Source organism: Anguilla anguilla, chromosome 10, assembly GCF_013347855.1.
Source record: "Anguilla anguilla isolate fAngAng1 chromosome 10, fAngAng1.pri, whole genome shotgun sequence".
Classification (NCBI taxonomy): domain Eukaryota; kingdom Metazoa; phylum Chordata; class Actinopteri; order Anguilliformes; family Anguillidae; genus Anguilla; species Anguilla anguilla.
Window position 1 is genome coordinate 42,658,117 of NC_049210.1, and position 24,758 is coordinate 42,682,874.

The 24,758-nt window shown below is 47.3% G+C and overlaps 3 protein-coding genes across 8 annotated transcripts in view; 1 reads left to right on the forward strand and 2 right to left on the reverse strand.

The window, feature by feature from the left end:
• fbxl17 (F-box and leucine-rich repeat protein 17) overlaps window positions 1–2,989 on the reverse strand; it is a 215,967-nt gene extending 212,978 nt beyond the window's left edge. Inside the window, exon 1 of the mRNA XM_035435910.1 lies at window positions 2,908–2,989. Within this exon, the coding sequence (XP_035291801.1) occupies window positions 2,908–2,935 (28 nt within the window). The 5' untranslated portion in view covers window positions 2,936–2,989. The remainder of the gene's footprint in view (window positions 1–2,907) is intronic.
• cdc14b (cell division cycle 14B) lies at window positions 107–19,252 on the forward strand. 6 transcript variants are annotated; one of them, XM_035435912.1, is made up of 17 exons: window positions 107–746; window positions 4,311–4,401; window positions 4,761–4,836; window positions 5,734–5,826; window positions 8,332–8,408; window positions 9,005–9,071; window positions 9,293–9,355; window positions 9,448–9,535; window positions 9,709–9,939; window positions 10,340–10,478; window positions 10,854–11,019; window positions 11,202–11,299; window positions 15,833–15,880; window positions 16,247–16,348; window positions 16,826–17,072; window positions 17,444–17,509; window positions 17,908–19,252. In XM_035435912.1, exons 1-17 carry the CDS (start codon window positions 641–643, stop codon window positions 17,920–17,922), a joined length of 1,773 nt encoding a protein of 590 aa, XP_035291803.1. In that variant the 5' UTR covers window positions 107–640; the 3' UTR covers window positions 17,923–19,252. The 6 variants fall into 6 exon arrangements, with proteins under 6 accessions (XP_035291803.1, XP_035291806.1, XP_035291807.1 ...); XM_035435914.1 differs by lacking the exon at window positions 107–746 and adding an exon at window positions 3,101–3,941; XM_035435915.1 differs by lacking the exon at window positions 17,444–17,509 and having other exon boundaries at window positions 641–746.
• A 779-nt stretch (window positions 19,253–20,031) lies between these two features.
• LOC118237335 (intracellular hyaluronan-binding protein 4-like) lies at window positions 20,032–24,093 on the reverse strand. Its single transcript, XM_035435925.1, has 7 exons — window positions 23,570–24,093; window positions 22,526–22,667; window positions 22,046–22,174; window positions 21,551–21,634; window positions 20,964–21,156; window positions 20,536–20,772; window positions 20,032–20,342 (listed from the first exon to the last, which is right to left on the reverse strand). The coding sequence occupies exons 1-7, from the start codon at window positions 23,802–23,804 to the stop codon at window positions 20,292–20,294; spliced, it is 1,071 nt and encodes a 356-aa protein (XP_035291816.1). The 5' UTR covers window positions 23,805–24,093; the 3' UTR covers window positions 20,032–20,291.
• Window positions 24,094–24,758: the final 665 nt, after the last annotated feature.

Here is a 24,758-nt window from a genome sequence, read left to right on the forward strand (position 1 = left end):
TTTTTTTTTCTTTATTTTAAAGCGTTACAGCCACAACATGTTTGCAAGGCAAACCTTTACCCTTTTAAACGCGAATTTTGTTCTGTATGTAACAAAAGTGAACTCAAGGTTTGTAATGTCTAGTCTATATGTCTGCTTGGTGATCGAAGACATTTTACATTATTTCCTGAAACGTGTATTCTGGTTGAAGACAAACAGGCTACAATGCAGGCTATACGTTCTTTATATATTGTGCATAACGAATGATTACTGTGCGTTTAGTTTATGCATAAATTATACTGCAGTTATGGATAAGCGTTTAGCCAATTCCTGACGCCCTTGCCTGTGGAGTAGGCTATAGCTTCGTCACATTATCTATATGTAAAATGGGAAATGTTGAAACTTCGGCGAACCCACGGTGCTGCTGACGTCAGAGTCTGGGATACAAAACTTGCCCCGCTTTCAGACGTCAGAACAAATACTGAGCTGCAGCGAACAGCTGCTCCAGGATTATAACGGCTGTGGTCGGCGGGCGGAAGGTACTGCGTGCACAACCGGCCGAACCCCTCAATGCCTTTGAGTGTTTAAACTTTTTTTTTCCTTATTCTTTTCTTTTCGGACACCTTTTCAAACATGATCCCGGCTCGTTCGTAAAAGAAGAATGAAGCGCAAAACCGAAAGGAGGCGACCGGAGGCGAGAAAAAAGCGTTGTGCAGCCAAACGCGAGGAGGCGGAGCCGAGGTCTGATATTTACATTGGCATAACTGGTAAGAGCGGAAAATGCAATCACCGCCCCCCCCCCCCCTCCTTTTACCTCGGAGGTTATCGGACGCTTCTGGTTACATTTGCTGGGGGGGGGGGGGGGGAAATCTCAGTTTCAGGAAATATTTCCTGATTATAAAAAATATATATATTCCAACATCGGCTTTTGGCCTAAAATGGCGACTTCAGCCGTTTTCGCTAGTAAATGCGTCCAACCCTGGTAAACTATTCAGACTCTAGATGGATGTGTAGTTTTTTGTGACATTTCAGTACCGTCGGCTAGCACTGGGCTGTGGGATACGTCCAGTGGATTGCTAATCGCATCATCGAGTTTACATCTGCACATCTTCAGTGCCTGCTGCGTTCAGTTTCACATAGCAAGCTTGCAACTTCCAAATCAATTTGTTACAGTAAGCTAACAATCGAATTTCCTCTCTTGAGAAATGTAACCAGGATAACGTGCAGCTTGCAGAAAGTAATGTTCGGCTGGCCAGATCATTTCTTGTATCCACGCCGAATGTGCATCGTTATGCTTTCTTCGTATTTTTTGCGGATCTTTGAGGTCGAGGCTGTATTATATCGAGAAAAACCATGCCTCATTATGTGACAAAGATTTATGTTTGCATGGAAATTGAGTCTGACTCTTTCGGTCCGGATTATGCCGAGAAAAGAAACATAGTTTCTTGCGTGAAGTTTATTTGTCCAGTAGATCAAGTCTAAGCTTTTGCCAACACCGCTGCTTGCCGATTCTCAAACTGGGTTGTTTGCGCGCGTGTTGCAACTGCAAGATAAGGCAAGTGCAGCTTTCTGTTACTGACCTGCACTCGATGACATGGAAGTCACGTGGTGATTTTAACAAATTTTTAAAATAAAATGCATGAAATAGAGCTTTCGCCGACGCAAGATTTCACAAATCCTGGCCACGATCCATTTGTTCAAAGGGGAAAAAATGTAAATCATACATATATATATATATATATATATAGAAAATGTTAATAAGCTTATAACATAGTTTATGTTGGCTGAAATTAAGCAATTGAAATTCAAGGGATGTAGGGTAAGCCTATATAATTTCATTTACGATTCGACAATCTGGGCAAGTGGAACAACACCGTGCAGATGCAACTTTATACCCATTAGCAAACAGGTCTTGCAAAGTTATGAATACTGGCAAAAAAGGTTAATAAATGTAAGCATCCTCATGTAAAAGGACAATACTTTTTTTTTTTTTTTTCGTCCTGGTCCATTTTTTCAAGCGTTTGGGTTCTGAATCGACTAGGCCCGTTTGCGCACTTGACGGGTTTCACTGGACCCCATCAATAGGCTGTTTGGGCGGCATCCTTGAGCAAGGGGTCCCCAGGCGGTGATGTGACGGCGGCTATCACTAGCTGTCTAACCGCCCAGCCAAGTCCAAGAAGCTTCCTCCAGCCCACCACTAGATCTGTGGCAGAGGACCCAGATTTTCTGCCAAATTGGAACATTACGGATTTCGTAGGCTACTGGGATATAGAATCTAGCAACATTTTTTTTCTTTCAAAAATTGAAACCTAAAAAACTATATGTTGTGATTTTTAAATATCAGTAGCTTGCAACATGTGTCTATGAGAAATTGTATGTTCATTCTGTTAATATATAAATTTGTTGTGAATATCAATTTAGTCATTTTAAATTTCCCCATTTCTGAACAATGAAGAAATTTCAAACTTAACATTTTTGCCTGCTTAAACTAGGGATTGGTCTTGACGTTTCTAAGGGCATTGAATGTCACCACATTGATCCTGGAATTTGAAATCACAATGGCATCCTTGTATGTACGAAGGTCAACTTTAATCACAAAAGTAAATCACAGGCCCAACATAATTAATCTGCATTTCTGGTCAAAATTATTAGACAATATGGTTTAACTTAATTTCCCTGGTAACTAAAATAAACTGAAAAACGACAGTATTATTTTATTGCGTAACGCTGGCTTAATTCTTTTATATGGTCTTCCTGCAAAAAAAAGCCCAGAACGCATGCATTTGTTTCGTTTGGAGAAAATTACTCTAAACATTATTATACAACAGTCGGCCTACGTGGAACTTACATGTAGACTTCATGGTGAATTTTTAAATTAGGCTAATTCAGCTCACCAGACAGACTTAACATATATTGGCGTATACTCACTGTAGTTTGCTATGTAGATGAAACGCATTGGATGGCGTAATCAAAACATGATTTTAAAATAGCCTTTTCACTGATTTAACCCCAATGGCCACGTGTAGCCTAAGGTTCTATTTGTACATGATATCTGCATTGTATTAATTATTCAAAGAAACATAATCCGACGCTCTCATTCTCTCTATAAACCATATAATCGCTTAGGCCCGCAACCCCTTCGAAATTGAATAGCTGGAATCAGGAGTACTTTGGAAGTACAAGTAAATTCCCATTGGTCGAGCGCAGCTTTTCTCCTAGCAACGGCTTGGGCAGCGTTCCAATTAGAATATCCCGTGTCTCCTCCGCAGAACTTGAAATTCTGAACCATTTGCGCGAAATGATTGGCGGTGGAGTGGCTCAACGGGATAGGCCGAGCTGCACCGATCAGCCAATCGGGTACACCCGAAGCACATCGGAGGAGGTGCTAAATGAGTTTCAGACCCTGGGCGGAGAGAGGGGGGGGGGTTTGGTATGCGGCTTCTACTTTTCTAGCGTGTGATACGAAGTGGCAACCCAGCAGAAGATTGTCCTCTCGTGCATTCGCTCGTGTAGTACTGTTGCTTTTGTCTGTCCACAGCGGGGCACTGAAATAAATTAAACAGGATCTATGCACTTTGCATGTCGCCTCGACATCTGAATAACTAGTTTTTCTTTGAATAACCGTAGACTACTGCGCGCTGCATTTCCTGTTATTTGGCGTTGCGTAGATAGCCGTTGCATGTCTAGATAGCAATTTAAACGCTTACATCGCTAACGTTAAAGGTACGCCTCATTTAAGTTGACATCATTTTTTTATTTTAAACAAGATTTAAAGTATCGCCCATATGACGACTTCGTTTCAATGCTAGTTGGCTTATACAGGCTCATTTGTTCTGATCTTTGATCTTTAAGAATTAAGATCGAAAAGCAACTTTGTTGCAAGTAGTCTCTTGCAAGGACATACAGCCTACTCGAAACTATGGAGGACAATCGGCTGCACAACGCTATTGAATTCATCAAAGGTAAGTGCAAGATTTGGAAACTGGCTTGGCCTCTCCCTCACTAGATGGTATAATTCTAGTGAACAACCTGAGCGGGTTGTGACAAGTCAGTGACAGTAAATCTTTTGAAGCTTCCGGAAACTTGATTCAAATCTGAACGAGAAAGTAACTGTGAAGTGGCAAGTGACAGTGTACTTTTTTCGCCGTTTAAGATCGACTAATAGGCTGTGTTTTGTTGTAGAGCCCGATTCTTACATGCTTTAATGTGTCTTTCTTGGATTTAACGCTTGTGTGGCGCTTCCACCTCCGTATCCAATGGAAACGGTAGTAGCCCCAAAATAGTCACGTTCAAAGTTTCCTAACGTCTCTCGTTTTGTCTCTCACTTTTAGATCAACTCTATTTTGCCGTTCTCCAGCAGAAAGTGAAAAGCACACCAGAAAGGCATTACTTTTGTATCGACGAGGAACTCTCATATGAAAAGCAAGTATTGGGCACCGGAAATTGCTCTGGGCCTCTCCTGAGATTGCAGTGAATGAGGTTGTAACATCAGAACGATATTGTATCTGAACTGGCCGACCATTTTAACATTGTTATTGTAATGCACATGCTTGGATAAGCTCCCGTTTCAGTGATCAAATTTAAATCGTATGATTGAATTTTAATTAATTTACTGACAACTGTTAAAACGTGTTTATTGTCCAATATGTGTCCTGTGTAGGTTTTTCGTCAGGCCTAATGCGCATTTCAGCAAATTATTTTCACTGGAGTAAGTCTTTTATGAATGCTATAGAACGGGGGTGAAATGAATGTCATTTTCTGTTTTGTGTGTTTATTGGCAGTTTCTATGCAGACTTCGGTCCGCTCAACCTGGCGATGTTTTACCGCTTCTGCTGCAAGCTCACCAAGAAATTGAAGGTAAGTGCGTGGCCTCCGCGCGTCAGGTTGCTCAAGACAGGAATCCAGTACTATAACCGTGTGAAGAGTCGAAACTTTGCTCCCAAGAAAACCCGAGAACTTTGGTGGGTTCGCTGCGTTGTCGCCATCCAGTTTTATGCATTTTAAAGGGCAGGAAGTCGGATCTTCTGGCCTGGGAACATTCTGTGGGAACGGCGGCTGTGTTTGTCTCGAGCCATTCATTATCCGTGGCGATGTGCTCAGGTTCGCTGACGTTAACGGGGCGAGGGTTGGATGATATCTTGGCTACAGCAAAAAGCACGTGCTCAAATCATTGCATAGCATAACGAATTAAATTCATTATTTTCGGGGGTGCATGTGTACGTCGTTTAAGGCTAATTGAGCCTAGCCTTATGCGACCTTGGTCGGTTTTTTTTTTTTTTGCTTGCTTTGCTTTAATAATCCTCCTCATAAGCAATTGCTCCCCACCAAAGCTGCTCTTGTAAAACCTCCAATGTTCTATGTACATTGTAAATATACAGCGTGCATTGTTTTTAAAAAAATTCTACAGCCTGTAAGTTTTATTTTTAGCATTTTCTTCATGACCCACCTTATATTTAGTTTTTTTTTTTTTTCTTTTAAAGTAAGTTTTCCCATTGATTTATTTGATGAAATATAATGTCACCTGTTAGCCAAACAGCCGGGCACATTTCCAAGGGGAGCAGTTGGTTAAACATTAACATGGTTAAAGGTTTGTCTGGTAAAGGTCAGAGATGAGGACGTTGAGTCTTGACTTCCGTGTGCAGGCGTTGGCTGCAGGTCTTGATCTGTAACATTATAGTGGGTATTTGCAGCAATGTTTTCCTCAAATCAAACAAACTTTTTCTTTCCTCCTCCCCCTCTCTGTCTCTCCAACAGTCTTTCACCCTTGCAAAGAAAAAAATAATATTCTACACTTGCGGTGACCAGAAGAAGCAGGCAAATGCAGCATATCTGATTGGCTCCTATGCTGTAAGTATGCAAATGTTTGCATTGGCATGACCTTTTGGGGGAACATCAGCACACCGTGTGTGCATGTGTGCGTGCAAGTGCATGAGACTGTGTGTGAGAGGGAGAGAGAGACTGTGTGTGTGTGTGTGTGTGTGTGTGTGTTCATTCAGCAAAGGCTTCTGCTCCAAATGAAAAGTAAATTAAGAAATTTTTTGTTTTTATATAAAATTTTTCTGTTAAGATTGCAGCCAAATGTTATGCATTTATCAGCTCGTAATGTGATATATATATTAGTCGGTGGGTGTGCATTCGGTCAGGATAAGTGGCTAATTACACCAGCAGTAATAAACTGCGGGTTTAATTTGAGCTGAAGTGTTCGTGCCATCCTGTAAGACCCGGGTTCGCCTGCCCGGCCCTGCTCCGCTCCGCTCCGCGCTGTATTGTTGGGGCCCTGAGGGCAGGTTATTTTTAGCAGGTTTATTTTGCGGTTTGCTGAGTGGTCAGCACTATGCAGAAAACGGCTGCTAGTCGATTGGAAAAGAGGAGGAGGGGCGGGGGGCGGGGGTCATCTGAGGCTGTCGGTAATCACCTGGGGCCCTCCTGGGTGCTGACAGCGCCCCGCCGGGCTTACCTTTGACCAGGTGTGCAGCTTCATTCCTCGGGGTGGGGGGGGAGGGGGGATTTGTACGCTGGTTTTCATTCCAGCCAATCATTCTGCCTCTACTTTCTGAAATGCCCGAGTCTCCACCAATGGCGAGCCGCGGTTATATCAGACCAGCGGGAAAGGATGTCGCCACGGATACGTGTGAAGCTTCCAGCTGCAGCTCACCACTTTAGCCAAAAAAAATAAAAATGGCCTGAGAAAATAAGCGATTGAGCTGAATAAATGACGAGAAGCAAACTCTGGCTCGGTTTCCTGACAGACGGCGGCCTTTTTGTGTGTCGACTCTGCCGTCCGGTTGCCGCCCACAACACAACCAGACACTTTAAACCGCAGAGCGTGTGTACGCAACGCCCAGTTGAGTCACGCTGTTGTTGTGGTCACTGGCGCACTGCACTGCTGGAATCGGGTTAGCCTCACGCGATAATGGCGGCTAACGTGATGAGTCGCCTCGGGGCTGTCAGGTCGCGAGCAGGTGAACGGAGAAACGGAAAGTCCTCTTAAAATGGGGGTGCGGGTGTGTGGGGGGGAAACGGCCCCGTATTTGACCCGGTGAGGGCCAGAGGGGAGGAGTCGTCGACTTCTGGTCGTCAGTCAGTCTGTTCTTCTTCTGTGGTTACTGACTGCGGTACCGAAGAGTGCAGAGATCGGCGCGTTCCTCTTTACGTTTCTGACGCCGGAGGCTGTCGCAGCCGTGGTGGAGGCGGTAGATTGCTTTAGATTACGTTGAGCACTTCGCTTTTATCGCCAGATGAAATCATATTGACTTCACTGGTTCCCCTAGTGCTGGTTGTGTGTGTACACTGTGTGTGCGCTTGTGTGTGTGTGTGCTGTGCATGCATTTCACAAACCTGCCTTATATCGGTTTGTCCTTGGACAGTTCAGCTGTGCGCCGGCTGTGAGCGAAGCCAAGGCGGTGAAGCTTGTGTACAGACTGCTGTCCGAGTCCCCGACAGAGCCGGGTCGAGTCCAATCTGCCAGGCCCTGCTAAACAATCTCCATCGACTGCGGCCGTCTGCTAGGCAGTGGATCATTGTGTAGCACGCTGATTTATGTGTAATAAAAGAGTGGCCTTTTTAATTGGACGGATATTTACCCCCTCCCCCCCCCACCACAGCCTTTCGGAAAAGGCGAGCGATACTTCCTGCTAATGGCTCATTAATTGGCCATCAATGCAACATTATTAACTCGCATTACTGTGGTTAACACAAACATTCATTGATTACTGCAAACGCAGCTCGGCCATTGCAAGTGATAAATGAAAGCTAATTTGAAAGTGTACCGCGGGATGGCTTATCTTCTGTGGTTATCTGCTGGAGGACCCTGAACTCTGCTGACTTTTCTGACTGTTTACTCACTGGTGCGAGAACGAGTCACTAAGTCCATCTGGGCTCATTGGCTTGCACACCAGAGGATTCGAATACCCTTAGGGTCTCTGCGTCCACTGCATGACCTGACAGCCTGTTCCATTCACTGACAACTCCATCTAAAAAATAAATACATAAATAAATATGATTCATGTTGTAATTGTGATCTCTGTCAAAATGGCACTTGCAGTGTTTCATGACTGTTTATTGCAGGGCTAGTTTTGTAGTTTTGCACTTTTGTTCTGACTGTATTATCGTGTCTTGCCTTATGTCCAAGATGATGTTGCTCTAACTTTGAGTACTGTGCTCTGGCTGGGGGCACCTGCTAAGTGATTTTACTGTAGTGCTTTTGGTAGGCAGTAGCTTTCCCTAATGCACTCATTAGTAGGACCTTTTTAAATGGAATGTGCTTCCAGTGGTTACCGCGGCGACGGTGCATTGATGTGACCTCTTCAGGATTCGTACCCAGAACCTAAGGTTTGCGTGTGTCTCTTTCAGGTGATGCACCTGCAGAAGTCTCCTGAGGAGGCGTACAGCCTGCTGGTGTCCCGAAATGCCACTTACCTGCCGTTCAGGTGAGGCCCGTTCCACACGGTCCGGGAGGGGGCGGGGGGGGGGGGGAGAGACGGGGACAGGACAGGATGGGACGGGGCGGGACGGGACGGGACAGGATGGGACAGGACGTGTGAGGGTGAGGCCTGTTCCACACGGTCCGGGAGGGGGCGGGGGGGGGGGGGGGGCAGGGAGACAGGGGACAGGACAGGACAGGATGGGACGGGACGGGATTGGACGGGACGTGTGAGGGTGACGCCTGTTCCAGGTGGTGCTTCCTCATGGCCGGGGCAAGAACATCTGTTCTGTGAAATTTGGAGCCCTTGCTGCATTTTTCTCTTGCTGCTGTGCTCACATCTCTGTGCTCTCTCACTGTAGATTGATGTAAAGGAGTCTGTTTTTTTATTATGAGTCTGTTTTTGTGTATTATTATGAAATATTAATGCGGATGGCTTTTATGGAACTTTTGGCAAACAAATACACCAAGAGGTTTGACGGGCACAAAATGGCAATATCAAAACATAAGCAACAAAGGAGACCCGAACATATTTTGTGAGCATTTAGATGCCGTACAACGTTACTGTATATTTCAGTTTCTTCCTTTTTTTTTTTTGAACAGAGATGCTTCGTTTGGAACTTGCATGTACAACCTCAACATCCTGGACTGTTTACGAGCCATCAGTAAGGTACAGTCTCACGAGGTCCGATCTCCTGGATTTCCCTTTAGAGTCGCGGGTGACCTGGGGAAATCCCCGTGCTGCATTACATGTAACGAAAGTGAACAGAAAGCATGTTTCTGTGGGCACTGGCCATTGTCTACTTCAGCATGCAGTACTTGTTCCATGGCTTTGTTTGGCTGTGTGGGTGAAATGCAGGTTTCTGCAGTCACAGTGTCTCCCTCTCTTAGGCCTTGCAGTTCGGGTGGCTCGATTTCTCCAAATTCGATGTTGAGGAGTATGAACATTACGAGGTAATTTATTATTTATTACTTAAAAATATATATATATATTTAAAGGGTTTCTTGAGACTGAATCACATTTTGTATTTTTTTTGTCCCCATAGAGGGCAGAGAATGGAGACTTTAACTGGATCATTCCGGTGAAGTTTTTGGCCTTCAGTGGCCCTCATCCCAAGAGCAAAATTGAGAACGGTACGTGCTGATTGGGGGAGGTGAGAGCGATGCCAGGTGATCCTGTAGTGCTGAACACAGGGAAGGATGTGATTGGACATTTGGTATAGGGAAGGATGCGATTGGACGTTCGGTACAGGCAAGGATTTGATTGGACATTTGGTATATTCTGCCCCGCCCCCCTCCCCCTACAGGATACCCTCTCCACGCCCCCGAGGCCTACTTCCCCTACTTCAGGAAGCACGGCGTCAGCACCGTCGTGCGGCTCAACAAGAAGATGTACGACTCGCGGCGGTTCACCGACACCGGGTTCGAGCACCACGACCTGTTCTTCGTGGACGGCAGCACGCCCACCGACGCCATCGTCAACCGCTTCATGAACATCTGCGAGAACGCGGAGGGGGCCGTCGCGGTGCACTGCAAGGGTACGCGCACCTCCGCTTCCTGCCCCGCCCCCACCCTCTCACTTCCCCCTTCACTCTTCACCCCCCCCCCCCCTCTTCAGACACATAAGTGCAGGCCTGTCTGCGTTGGGCAAGCACCCTTGACTGTGCAATTCTAAAAAAAAAAAAAAACGTTTCTTCCGACTTCTGACTGTTTTATTTTAGTCATTTGCATCTCATAAAATACGTTAAGTTTAAGAAACGTGGCGTACAAATATGCTTATGATTTATCATTACATACATCATTATATAAATATAGATTTATTATTACTGTTGTTAAAACGTTAAGTGAAAGTAGGGGAAGCTTGGGCTTCATGCTCTCCTGAACGACTTGGTGACTAAATGAAGTGAGTAAATGAGTGCTCCCCCATCCCACACGCAGCCGGCCTGGGCCGGACGGGCACGCTGATTGCCTGCTACATGATGAAGCACTACCGGCTGACCGCCGCCGAGGCCATCGCCTGGATCCGAATCTGCAGGCCCGGCTCCATCATCGGGCCCCAGCAGAACTACGTGGAGGAGTGAGCGTGCTCGAGAGAACCGGGGAGGGAGGGAGGGGGGGGAGAGAACTGGGGAGGGAGGGGGGGGGAGAGAGGGGGAGGGAGCCTGCAGGAGAGGGGCAAAGAGAGAGAATCAATTTGTCATTAATGGGCTTTTTTTTCATATTTATTGGATTGTGTAGAGCGAAGGGGAGCGGTGGCATTGTAAACATGATGGCAGTACATCAAAAAATTAACTGAAATATTGTTTATCTCTTTATATTAGTTAAAATTCTACATGTATATGCCTAGCTTGCATGTATCTTTACCATTAAACGCTACCTGTTTCTTCTGTAGTTGTCCCTCAACAGTTTCACCAGAAATGAGTGAATAATTGATGGGGAATTGTGTCTGCAGAAAACAAGCCGGCCTTTGGGCAGAAGGGGATCGCTATCGCGAGAAGATGGAGCAGGAGAACTGCCTGAACAAGATGGCCGTCACCAGGATCCTGTCCGGGGTGGACGACATCTCCATCAACGGGAGCAACAAGAACCGGACATCGGGGAGGCAGGAGGCTGAACACGTGAGGGACAAATGTGGCGTGTGTGTGTGTGTGTGTGTGAGTGTGATCATGCAGATTCTAAGCGAAGTAGTTTAATAAGCTTTGTGGCATTTTGCAGGGTAAGGATGAGGGGAGGGATGGGGTTGTGGGAGATGGTGGGGATTCTGGGAGATGTAGTTTAATGGGTTTCGTGGCGTTTCCAGTATAACGATGAGGACGAGAGGAACGGGGTGACGCAGGGGGATAAGCTTCGGGCCCTGAAGAGCAAGAGGCAGGCGCGGTCCTCCACCGGCTCCCTCACGTGAGTCTCGATAACCACTGGGTCCCACCCTCCATTTCATTCACCTTCATTCTTACTTTCTCTCCTCTCTCTCTCTCTCTCTCCCCCTCAATCCCTCTCTGTCCCCCTCTCTCTCTGCACCCCCCCCTCTCTTCCTCCCACTCTCTCTCCTTGGGGTCAGTCTCTGGTTTATTTTCACACAGGAGGGTATTTATTCATTTTTCATTTTTTTAAATAAAAGCAGAAAAAAAATGAGAGTTGGTGACATGGCCTATGAGGTTTCTCCTTTTCCCATTCCATTCGACACTGTCCCATCCAGGAACCCCACACTGGGAAAATTTAAGGGTGGCCAGGATGCTTAGAGATCACTGGCAGTGAGAGAGCCCACTCGAGCGCATTGGCTTAAAGTGAGCTGCTGTCTGATTGGCTGACCAGGGTGTGACCCTGGTTTCGCGAGCAGTCATAGAACTACGGTGGGGTTCCGTCCACGAAACCGGACATCGCTTGCTCCCGCCCATGGCACTGTGCCTGTCCAATGAGTGCGGCTCTGCCTCAGCGACGAACCAATCCTGTTTCTGGAGATCCACCGTCCTGTAGGTTTTCATTCCAACCCTAACACAGCGCACCTCATTCGACAGCAACACATCTTGTCGAGCTGCTGATTAATAGAATCGGGCGTGCCAAATTGGAGTCGAAATGAAAGCTTGCTCGATGGTAGATCTTCAGGAACCGGGTCGGTTACCACTGTTCTAAATTATTTTATTATACCCCCCTAACCCCTCCCCCACAGGCAGACGGTTCTAACATGCTGTGCCTTCCCCAGCTCCGTGTGGGCTGAGTGTTGGGTGGCGATGAAAAGCTAGGAAGGGGTACCCCAAACTGAGGGGGGGAGGGGGGTGGTGGGGGGGGAGTAAGGTTTTTGTATCATGCAGGTAAGTGCTATTAAAACATTAAAGTTGGCTGCCTATGGCCCTGCTAATGAATGAATGAATGCACTGCCTTTAACTGCGAAGTGACAAACTGTGAATAATTGTGAATGCTTTTGAGTGATGGAGCTGTAGTCCGGTTCTCACGGCTGTGCTCGTCACGACAGGAAATATCGACTGCCGCGTGTAGCGATCGAAACGATGGCCCGTTTCTGTCTGACGCTCAAATTGTACGTAATTTTAAAGTTCGCCCGTATGCTCGGTTTCCGCGAGACCGTTCCGCCCCCTCTCGCAGTGAAAGGGGGGCTCACTTATCTCTGCCAAGCACGCCGTCGACGTCGAGCGAGTGGCTGAAGTAGACGGGCCTGTCGCTCGACCGATAAGCACGGCTCTGATGTCGTGTAAATGGCTTCATCTTTAAACCCTGTGTAGAGTTGTTTTTTTTTTTCTTCCTTTTTTTTAATTTTTTTTTTTAAACCAGTTCTCTTCAGTCCTTTTTGGCTCCCAGGAACTGAATGTGCTTCTCTGAGAAAATCAAACCCAGGAACTGTGTTCAGCAGGACGTCGCATGCATAATGTCTTTCCTTCATCTGACTGTCAAGTAGCTTTTCGGTTTTTCGTTTGGTTCCCTGAAAGCTTGTAGAATTTAAAATGTCACATCGTTTTTTGGGGGGGTTTTTTGTCACTTCAAGGGTGGAGGTGCATGCAGTGGTTTAGACAGCAGACTGGATTTACTGAAAGATCTAATTTTTTGTTTAACCTGTTTCTCCTTTTGCATGAAGGAAACCATTAACATCGAACATGCATGGCCACTGTGTAATTGTGTATGCTCTGTGTAATATATTCTTTATGGCTGTGTTGTACCATTACCCCCAAACTGTTTCCATCCCTTATAGGGGCGGGAGGGGGGGGATGAAAATTTGGTGAGATTGGTGCCATTTCCACTGTGTGACTGGGTCAGGCACTAATTTGACGTATTTCTGAAGAAACCAAATGCATTCATGGCATAATCTTCATAATCAGGGAAAAAAATTATTTGCCAGCCACATTGTACCAAAGCGCACTGGTTCTCCTGAATCATTTTCAGCCACAAACACACACACACACACACACACAGAAGCAGGCAGGATTGATTGGGATCTTGACATTTCTTCCATGTTTTAAGGAGGATTTATTTGAGGAAAGTTGGAAACCCGTCAACCACAACTCTTTCGCTCTCTCTCTCTCTCTCACACACACACACAGAGCCCAAAACGAAGCTTGTGCGACAAGCTGGTGCCTTTCCAGCCGGGTGTTATCTCTGTGATTTATGGAGGCTGTTTAAAACTCCGTCCTCTATTACTTGAGCCCCCCCCCACCCCCCCTTTCTTGCCCGGGGGGTGTGGACAGAATGGCGAACAAGTTGACGGCCGTTCCCCCACCCCCCCCACCGAAAGTTTCCGCCAGTCAAGCCTTTGGCGTCGCGATAAGAAGCACAGACAATGGGGCGGAGAAATGCTGGCGTTTCCAGTCTAAAGGCCATATGAGGCCCTGGAGCATGCTGGGAAATGTAGGCCGAGTCCTTAGGGCTGGAAACCTCTTCGGGAGAAACTGGCTCCACAGGGACCTCCTGGTTTGCCGGGACCTTGGCTGGTGAGGTGTGCTGGCAGGCTCTGAACCCCAAGCGCTGATCCAGAGTTGGGTTGTAGCTGCGGTCTGAATCTCCACTCAGCTTGCTGGTGGGAGGGGGTCTGGTTTTTAGGGTCGGTTCTTCTGAGAGTTCTGAGTGAGTTAAAAACGCAGTGTCGTTCTGGCCCAGTCTCACAGTGGGGATGGCGGTAAAAAAAAAAAAAGTGGGGGGTTGTGGTTTGAGGGCGTCTCGCAGCTCAGATTCGCCGATTCCCACGGCGTGCACTGATTGGCCGGGTGCCGTGCGCGTAGCGGTGTGAAGGTCGAGGAATCGGCGAATCGGACGCTGAGTGGGAGGCTCTGGAAACACGGCCAGTCTCAGTTATTTCTTGGCTGGATTTCTGTCTCGTCTCTCCCCTTTACTTTTTCTCTTTTTGTGGTCTAGTTCTGGATCTGCTCATTTCTTTAGTGGTCTTGTTCTGTTTATTTGTCTTTTGGTGTCTTGTTTTGAATGTGTCCCCTCCTCCTCCTCCTCCTAGATGGCAGGCAGTCATGCTGGTGTCTTCACTGTGTAGCCTTGTCCTCTGGTGGACAGTGTTTGGCCCCCCCACTTCCATCCTGCATTTCTCTATAGACGGGTTAGGATTGTAACGATTGGTCCCGCCCCCCTCTCCTTCCCTTCCCTTGGAGCATACCCCTGATTGGTGTAAGTTTCCCCCACTGGCCCTGCTCCCATTTTCTAAACCACGCCCCTTAATTTGCATACTTCCTTTGCCCCCTGCCCTGAGCTGTTCTTCCTTTTGAGCTTTGGGAATGCAAACTTTTTCCTCATGTATTTTTCCTAACCTACACTAACGATGACTAATGACATAATACAGATTTCCAGTTTAAGATGAATCCAACAACATTCCATACTGTGTGTAATTTAACAGAATTGCACTGTTTGCTTAAGTGTACTTTACTTGTAAGTTCCTGGTTTATATATTTGTACACCTGGATATTCACTGATGAAATTTTTAAGTTGGGAATATTGTATCTCCAAGGCCACCTATGTGGTTTTTACAACTTTGTACTAGGCAGTGATGAGTTGAGTTTATTCCCTGAGATTCCCAAACATCCCTATAATGAGATTAATCAGAAATCCGATTATGATCACAGCCATAACTCATTTGTGTAGTATTTCAAGTCTGTGATGTTACAATATTCCAAGAAAATTTTTCAACTCTGCATTTGCATTTTGATGGTATGTTTATATTGTCAATATGAGCAAAATGGCTTCCGTAGAATTCTGTCCCAAAACAAGTGTGAATGTTGGCCCAGTGATTTGGATTTTAGGGTTATAGCCATTTTTCCCCACCCATGACTAGAGGGGCCTAAGTGTCAGTGTACATGTTTGACCAGGGAGTAACTTCCTGTGTGGACAGGGAGTGACGCCTTAATCCATTTCATTCCTCCTGTGATGCATAGCTGTATTTTCCCAGGCTGCTCATTTTGATTTGACCCAGCTCTTTTTTTTATTTTATATATATACCCACAATGCATCTTGTTGGTTTAATTTCATTGTGGGGGGGCTGGTGAGGTTCCAGAGGCAGCATGCGACGGTGTTCACCGCTTTCACCAAGAACGCCAGATCACATTAACTACAGGGGGGTTCTTAATGATTCCAGAAACCAAAATTGACTCAACGCTCCTTTATCACCTTCTGGTGTAACGTTTTAAAATGAAATAATTCACATTACGCTAAATGGGCTTTGACTAGACGTTCACATTATTCCGTGTGTTTTGGTCTGCCTGCCCCTCTCTCTGTGAGAGGGTTTTACTCATTTTTGGGGGTGGGATCGGTGCCAAATATGATCAGAGATTGGTGCACCTGCTCACCCCACCCCACCCCACCCCACCCCCCCCTCGTCCCCCTCCTGTGGCTCTGCTTCAGCTGCTTTTCCTGCGCACTGTGTATTGGACCATATTAATTTCATTTTTTAATTTATTTTAATGCTGCTTTGTTCCTGATATTTTGCAGATTGGAAGAGAATAAAATTCATACCAGGTCTTCATCGCAGTCGCTACGGTAAATATTTATGTGCATGTATATAATTTTTATGGCAGCCTGTTTCTGCAGAGCGGTGATCTTCATTCCTGGTCCTGGTGGGCTGCAGGGTCTGCTGGTTCTTGTTGTTACCTGGTACTTAATCGATGGATTTAAATGGGCAGTCACACAGTTGACTCTCCTCCCCTGGTTTCCTGGGTCTGAATTAGTTGCTGATATTAAGGCGAAATCGCCCACCAGGAGCTGGAACGAAGAGGCTCCTCGTCTTCCTCGTTCAGTAAAAATCTGTTTAAATTTTGCTTTGCTCTGAAGGCAGGGCTGCGAGGCCTCAGATGACACGTTCCTCTGGCGTTGTCCTAACGTTCGCCTAACGTTCGTCCCCCACAGGATCATCCTGCGGGGCTGCCAGGCGAAGTCGGCCAGCCTGCCCAAAAGCGCGGACGGGCGCAAGAGGACGCGATCGTCCCTGGGGAACACCGACCTGGACAGGTGGGTGGGGTTTCGCCAGTGCCCTGCCCAAGGGCGTTGCCCAAATCAGGGCTCTCAAATTACAGACTACAGGACAGTTTTTTTTTGGTGTTCTTCAGAACTTAACGGGGCAATTCGCCCAATTATCAAATGAAGGAAAGTTGCAGCGGGTATCTATAAAACTTTTCAAATCTCAGCGAAACTATCTGGGTGGATAGACGGTACTCTGAGTATGTGGAAACATACCTTAATCTAAATTTTACATGAACTGAAACACTTCAGGACCAGAATCCACTTAAAATTCACTGGTGGAAAAAAAAATTTTTTTTTGTTCAGATTTTTTTGTCATACATTCTTGCATGTTCATACAGGGATCATTGTGCAAGAGCTGAATGTGTCGTCATGGTAAGTTTGCAGCAGACTGGGCGGGGCCAGGGTCTCTCTCTCGGGGGAGTGTGCTGGATTTTAACCCCGGTGTGACTGTCTTCCCTTCTGCAGCCGGTTGTTAAGCACGAGGCTGGCCCGGTCTCTAGGCAACCTGAACGTAGTGGCTAGCGACCAGGACTGGTGGGAGCACGGAGGGGCGCGGGCTGGCTGTAGGGCCGTAGACAACATGGCCGCCCAGACCGGCAACCTAAACGCCATTAATGCCAACCACCAGCTGCAGCTCCGCCCCTTGGAGGCGGACCCAGATTCCCCCTCACACGGCCTGCTTAGTGGGCAGGGCCTGAGTCTGTCTCATTCAGTAAGTCAATCAACCGGGGCTCCGCCCCCCCCTGCCTTTGCTTGGCTCCGCCCCCTTCTCCGGGCCTCATATTCTCTGTCGTTGATCAGGCGGAAATGAAAGGCGGCACTTCCTCTTCCTGTTTCCTGGCGTCTGGCAGTGCATGTAGCGTCTCCGTTCTGGTGCCCAGCAGCAGCAACTTGCTTCTCTCGCCCTGTTCTGCCAACTGCTCTCAGGACTGCGTGTGATCAGGGTCAGGGAGGGGTGGTTGGGTGGGGGGGGGGTGTGGCTGACAGGAAATTGTTGCACTTCATCAAAAATGACTCTTTCCTCCATCCCCTCTCTCTCTCTGTCTCTCTCACCCTCCCTCCCTCCCCACTTCCTTTCAGCAGACACCATGTGGTGCGGGGAAGGAAAACTCGATGCTCTTTGCAGTCGATTCGCTTTGCCCGACTATGGTACCCCTTTTCTCCTATTCGATGCTTGCCTGTCTGCTGCATTAACACGTGCAGATGCCTCTCTCTCTCTCTCGCTCGCTCTAGTGTCGACCGGCTTTGCTCCTTCTGTTCTAAGACTGCATGGTATCTGGTTGCTAATGTTATTTAAACAGGGTTTGAAGTGTCTTGATATTAAATTATCTCCAGTTCCCGGGATGGGGAGGGGAGGGGGGGGGGCAGTGAACAAATAGACTGATTCTTCCTGCTCCCCTTTAGAATGGGGGGGGTCCCCACAGTCTCGTGGTGTCTTTTTTGCAGTTGTCATGGCAGCATGCTAGATGAGCTGGCAGTACTTGTGCTGTGGAAGTGGACCCCTTTGCAGAGCGACTCACTCGCCGTCCTAATTTGTTCTGTTTCAGTCACTCCATTCCTAAAGCCAGAGTGCCCCTTCTCCGGTGAAAATGCCCCAGGAAGTCCGACCGGTCCCGCCACAGAGCTCGCGCCTTGCCCCCCCCCACCCACCACCCCAGAGAGGATTTCTGTGATAGAACTCATTTACCCAGAATGCACCAAGTGCTCACACTGTGCTTGATGTTCTGAAACTGTTGACCAAAGGGACTGGAATATGGACTGTTGTTTCTTCAGAAGTCATAGTTGAATCAAGATGTGATAAATCCTGAAGATTTGAGCCCTCGCTGTGAGATTTTGGTCTGGGCTCAATTTTACAGGGATCTGCGATTCTCATCTTCTTATGAGATAAAATTTCCCCTCTTTTCTAAAGGGGGTTTCCTCCCCCCCCCCCCAATTTGCCAAGCAACTCGGGATTATGTGTCCACCCCAAACTAGAATGTCCAACTCTGTGTAACCACAGCTGCCCCATACGCGGACCACCCTGCCAAATCCGTGAGCCAGGATGTCCACAGACGTGCCACCAAATCCCACGGTGTCCAGCCGCTGTTTTTCATGTCGAAGACTGCGGCTAAGCAGAGTGGCATTGGAGGAACACCTTTCGTATGCAGTTCTGCCTTGCAGTCTGACGAGCGCTCGCATCGGCCTGTGGGGGGCGCTAAAGAGCGACGAAACGTGGATCCCTATGGCACTGAAACCCCCCACCCCCAGCCTGGGCGACACAGGCGCCAACTGTGCATCGCCCTGCTTACTGGCCAGTCGGCACCGGGACGGTCCGGATTCGGTCCGAGCCCGTGAGGCTCATCCGTGCACCACAGCGTGGTGCCTTATCCGAACGAGCCGCCCAGTGCCCCCCATCCCCCCCCTTTTTTATTATTTCTAATGTTTGATGTTTGTACCGTAACGACTAACATGGACTTCAGTGTTGGTAATAGGCTTGGCTGTTCAGTTCATAAATCTGTCAGTGTTTTACTACTTTTCCTCCCAAGTGCTCAGTATATACACTCAATGGCCTCTGCTTTTCTCTGAAGTGAAGTGAGATTTTTTTTTCCCCGTCTTGTTTTTGCTTCAAGCTGCTGTACTTTATACTGTAAATACATGAACATTTAATATACCGCAGATCTGGTGTAATTTTATACTTGTAAATATATTTTTTATTTGGTACTATTTGGTAGTTTTTTGATTAATCATTCTTTCAGATTCGAGTCATGCTTACCGAACGTCCTTGGAGCAGTAACGCTTTCATATTGATCATGGTTATGGATCACGTGTGGAAAATAATGGTGACTCAAGTACATGAAATTATAGACAACTTGTTGCCAATTTTTTTTCCCCCAATAAAATCTTTCCATCCTATTAAGCAGTCCTGTCTTAGAATTATTTAGAGTTGTCCTAAACCACAGATTAGGGTTTGTCAATACTGTATATGTCAAGTTGCATAAATCAAATGGTCACACCCAAATCATTATCCACTTTGGACAGGAAGCACCTGTTGGCAGTAGAGACCCATTAAACATTAGCCGCCCATTCTCTATTGTAAGTATCATCACATCACACTTAATGCAGGTACCATTATGATGTCACATCTGGATAGGGTGTTGCCTGGATGTCCGCCCACTACCTCACCCTCAACGTTGGGAAGACTGAACTCTTGCTCATCCTGGGAATGGTGCCTACGGATCACCGGAATCACTGCCGACTGCTCCAGAGTCTTCCTCAGCCGATGCTCTTGGTGTGACCTTTGGCGACCAGCAGATCTTCTTTGGTCAAACTGCTGCAGCCGCCCGGTAACCACAGGCTCCTCCCCTAACATCAGGAGACTCCGCCCCCTTACCTGACACAAGAGGGGACTCTGTTAAAGCTGTCCAAACTTTTGGAATTTCTCATCTGCACTACTGCAGTGCCTTGCTTACCAGCTTACCTGCCTGTTCAACTGTATACGGCCCAGAATGCACCTCACTGGTGGAATGGATTTGATAGTAGCTTTGAGGATCTCTAGCACTAATGGCATTTGCTTTCCCTGTAAAATTCACTGTTGAAAGCCTCTTTGGTTAAAGGCATCTGTCAAAATTACTACATTCTGAACTTTAACAGCATAATCGATCTAAAAAAAAAATACACACACAAACAAGACAATACATTCAACGGTGCTTTTAATGGTATGCTCTACATAAATCAAACCTTTCAGAAAGCAAGAGATGAAGTATCCAGGAATTGTGGGAGGACAGAATTTCTCCTGGGCTTTGAGACAAAAAAATAATAAATAATAAATTAAAGGTGACAAGTGCAACCGCTTTCAGCAAAATGAGAGAGGGCAGCAGGGACCCAATCAGAGAGGGCAACAGGGACCCAATCACAGGGCAGCATTCGGTCTGCATGCCTGGGGCCACTCGCTTCACCCCAGGGCAGGGAAGTCGTCGGGGTCATCAGGGTCTGGGGCCAGGACCTGCAAAAGCACACAAGCGTGATGGACGCCCAGGTAAAAAAACACCATTTTAAAATACAGTATGATCCCTGTCAATCACTGGCTATTGCGAGGAATGCCTATATTTTCTACTGGTGAAAATTTCAGGCAAAACTCAAACACTGCAACAAAGAACGGCTTCAGTTTGCATAAGAACCAGTAGGGGGCAGCCTACCACTTCAGCCTGTGGTGGTGGTGGTGGTGGTGGTGGTGGGGGCGTCAAGGCTCTCTCCGTCTGCCCCTGCCCACGCCCCCGCCCACGCCCCCGCCCGCCCTGGCCACCACGCCCGCCTCTGCCGCCCCGCCCCGGGCGTGGCAGGCTGCCGAAATTGAAGGCCAGCGTGGTCGTGATGTCATTGGCCGGTCGGCGGAAGACGTAGGCGTCCTCGTACTCCTCAATGACCCCCTTCCCCTAGACCAGAAATGCACCCCCCAAAAATCAGGGTAAGAGCACCACCATCACAGCATAGCAGTAATTATTACATTTTTGCATTTATAGGAATCATCATCCTCATTATTACCATTGATAACAAGCACCACCACCATAATCATGCAGTATTTGTATTATTTATGCATTCATATCATTTATGCACTGAGCCTGACCTCCAGGTTCTTGGACTTGTGGATGACCACGGCCTTGGAGGGCACGCTCGCGTCCACCTTACGCAACTTCAGCTCCTCCTTCGGTCGGCTCTGCTCCTGCAGGGCCTTCCATTGGTCCAGGGACATCTCCATGGCAACGTCTGGGGCCGCCTCCTCTTCGGCCGCCTCTGCCTCGGCCGCCTCCCCTTCCGCTCTGTCACAACCGGCCAATCGGTGCTCAGGTTTTCACTCCTTCACACGCTAATCAAAAAACCAGGACCTCCACATACAACCTCCACAATTTATTGAAGTAAAACCAGCAGAAGTCACAGGGAACACGATGGAGTTTGTTTTGCTCCAGCTGCAGTAATTTATTCACTATTAATGTCATCCTGGCAAAAATAAAAAATGTCACCTGGCAGACAAAATAAAATCTGTATTTTGTCCCTGAAGGGCAATTCAAGTTCAAAATCACAGCTAGGCAAAAGGCATCCAAAACTTTGAGTCAAGAAACACACGTCAGCATAAAGGACACAGGGATGCACCCATACAGGCTGTCCCCTGGAGGACCGCACTGAACACACACAGTGCGCCAGGTGCAAACTCACCGGGGCTGGCCCTCTGGCTCCACAGCCTCCTGGTCCTCTTTGGCAGCACCGCGTTCGCCGTCGGCCGCCCGGGTCACCCGGTCCCTACGGCAACCACAGCCACGGCAACCGTCACCCTCAACCAAACCCAGCACCGCTTCATGACAGGACAAATATCCCACTGGCCTCCTACAACCGGCCAATCGCTGCTCTCTGTAAAATCTCTGCCTTCCTCCCCTGTGTCATTTAAGGCTGTTCTTTCAATTGACTTTGGCTAATAGCCAAGTAAATTTTGACTTTCACAAAGGCGTTTTTGTATCCAAATATACATATACATCTAAAGTAAAACTGGCACAATCATCAATGGGACTAGTGGACTTTAATGCAGTATGGATCAATCTTATCAATTATAAACAATGTGAATGGTACACCTTCACAAGTGCAAAAAAACCCCACAAAACTGCTGAAGATATTGTAACATAGTGCCATCTTGTTTTAAAAACTTAGTCATCTTACGATTGCTCACGATGGACAAACTCCTTCCTGGCCCCTTGGACAAAGCCGTCCGAATTCCCGGGGTACCCCTGCCCCCTTCCTCGGCCCCATTCACGTCGCCTACCGCCCCTGTCCCATCGAGCCTGTGGTCTGGGGACGGACAGACAGACATGCAGACAGAGACAGGGGTCAGGTGATGTGGTAGTGACTGGAAAATGGCTGAATACATAAAGCATCCAAAATGGACTCTCTTAGCGTAAGGGCCAACTGACTCTGCGATTCGCAGAAACCAATCTTTTTTTTTTTTGTGCAATTAACTGAGGTCCACATTACTTCAAATGGGAAAGGTGTGCCAGACACTGTGCCTTTGGGGGGTCCCCTAAACTTGTGTAATTTAGCATACCATCTACAGACAGCTCACAGGACATCCAAGCTGGTAGTTTGGGGGGGGGGGGGGGGTACAGGGGTTCGGCGGTGGACGGGAAGATTCCGGAAACTTACGCGTCGGCGGGGAATTGCTGAGGGGCTACCATCTGATTGGGCCTGCGCTCGCGGAAGACCGCGCGCCTCTCCTCCCGCTCGGTCGCCACCACGCCGCTGTTCTCGTTCTGAGCGTGTCCTCCACGAGACGATCGCTTCCACCCTGCCAGGAGAGGAGGCGGAAGAAAAATACTACAGACAGTTGCCACATAAAAATATTCAGAGGTCACGGCCAGTGCGAGTGGGCAAAAATCTGACTTTCAAAAAGCATCAGATATGTGATGAGATGAGTTTCAACATTACCACTATGCTCCCACAGCTTATTCCGAAGATTCCAATTCCAAAATTAATTTTGTCTCAACGGTGTGCCAGCAAAGGTTTCAATTTGTTACAATTTGGAAAATCTCAAAACTAGATTGGTGAAGTCTACGAATGACTCAGTCGATGAGGGTGGCAATACCGACAACATAACACACACCTGCCACATCATCCCACAAGCACCTGGACCTACATTAGTCAGCAAACCATCTTGCTAACCTCCCCGATTGACCGGGGCTGCCCCCTAAACGCACTACCCAATTAGCCAGCCGTAATTTACGGCGAACGCCTGCGGCTCTTTTACACGCGTCGCCAAAAGGGCAGAGTTGCTGACAGTCTGGATTATCAGACACTGCGTGCCTTTCTGCTGCAGAAACTGTTAACGGTAGCCAATCTGCAACACAGGGTCGGAATTTTGGGCCCACTGCGACCGGGGAAGGGGGAGGACTTGGCACCCACACAAGCATATGGCCTTTCTAGCTAACTGCGTCCTATTGCCTTTGTATGAGTCAGCACCATTGCTGGCCCGCTAATGACACGATGGACCAACCGTTTCCCCAAATATCCCTTCGTAGCATCAGTTACTGCGGTAGCATGTAAACATTTTACGGCGTGATGCAGTTGTGGAGAAAGTTTAACCAATAAGCGGGCCACAGGGGTTTACAAAGTAGCTCACGAAAAGTGCTGCAACCTTAGCTAGCAGGCTGGCCAAAAACAAGCATCTGGCAAATATAGTTTTCTTTTTACCAGAATTGTTTCTTATGTGACCGACACCTCCATCGCCAGTGTTAGGAACCTTCCTGTCTTTCTGTGACTCCTTCTTCCCTTGTTTCGCCGCGTTGGCTTTCTTGAGGTCCTCTTTCTTTTTCTTTTTCTGCTTCTGCAGCTCGGCCTCCCGGAGGATGTCAAACGGGTCAGCCTCGTCGTCCAGAAGCTGGTCGAAGCGGTTGGTCACAGCGCAACCGAAACTGTCCTGATGCATGGCGGTTTTGCCCAGGGCTGCCAGTCAGTCCTCATAACCAGCCAGTCAGCCTTGTGTTTGTTACCTAAAACCCCTCAGATCCGTTGCTCTGTGGGTTCTTTACGAGCAGAGAGCCGTCGAGGGGTACATTGTGCATGCATCCACAAAATCAGCCAGCACGTTACCGCAAGCTGATCTCCTCACTGCACACCGTAGCCCAAATGTTTACATCCGAGCCCAGTTCGCGCTGCTCGCGAGCTCGCTGAGATTTAACAGCATCGCGTGGTCGTCCCCCGCCTCCCTCCCACGCGCTGCATCAATATTCACGAGGCCTTAACCCTTTCCAGCCCAGGCATTTTCAATGGCCATTTTCCACACTTCCGGTTTCAAGAAGTAACTTTACAACATTGCTAGTATTAAAAGATACTATTGGGTTATATATACTATTTGAGCCAATGGTATGGGCGTTGGTTGAATCACAGCACATTTCAGATGGCCTCCTATGGAAGAAAATAAGACTTGAAAAGATTTAAACTTAAGAACACATCTAACAGATTTGATTTTTTTTAACTGTGAAATTAATATATTTTAATTTTTAAACTGTGAATTCAAAACTATATATTTGCCATTTTCACTCGTCTTTCAGAGATAGAGGTCTGGGGATTTTGTGACAGAGTATTAAATACTATAGTCATAAATAGGGTATTTTTTTATATTAGTACTGTCCTTTTAAACACCCTTCTTTCACACATGGAAAATATTAATGCGCAGAATTCATCAGCATTTTTTAAGTAGTCCTCGCCTTTTTAAAAGTAGTCATTGCCTTTTTAGTGATTAAAAATCTCGACAGTGTAGTAGCGAATTGAACGACTCCTGGCCGATGAAAATAAACCGTGAAAATAAATAAAATAATGGCCCTTTAAGTATGCAGTGCCAGGTCCGGCCATTTTGCAGGTTTTCCGGGTACTTTTCGGT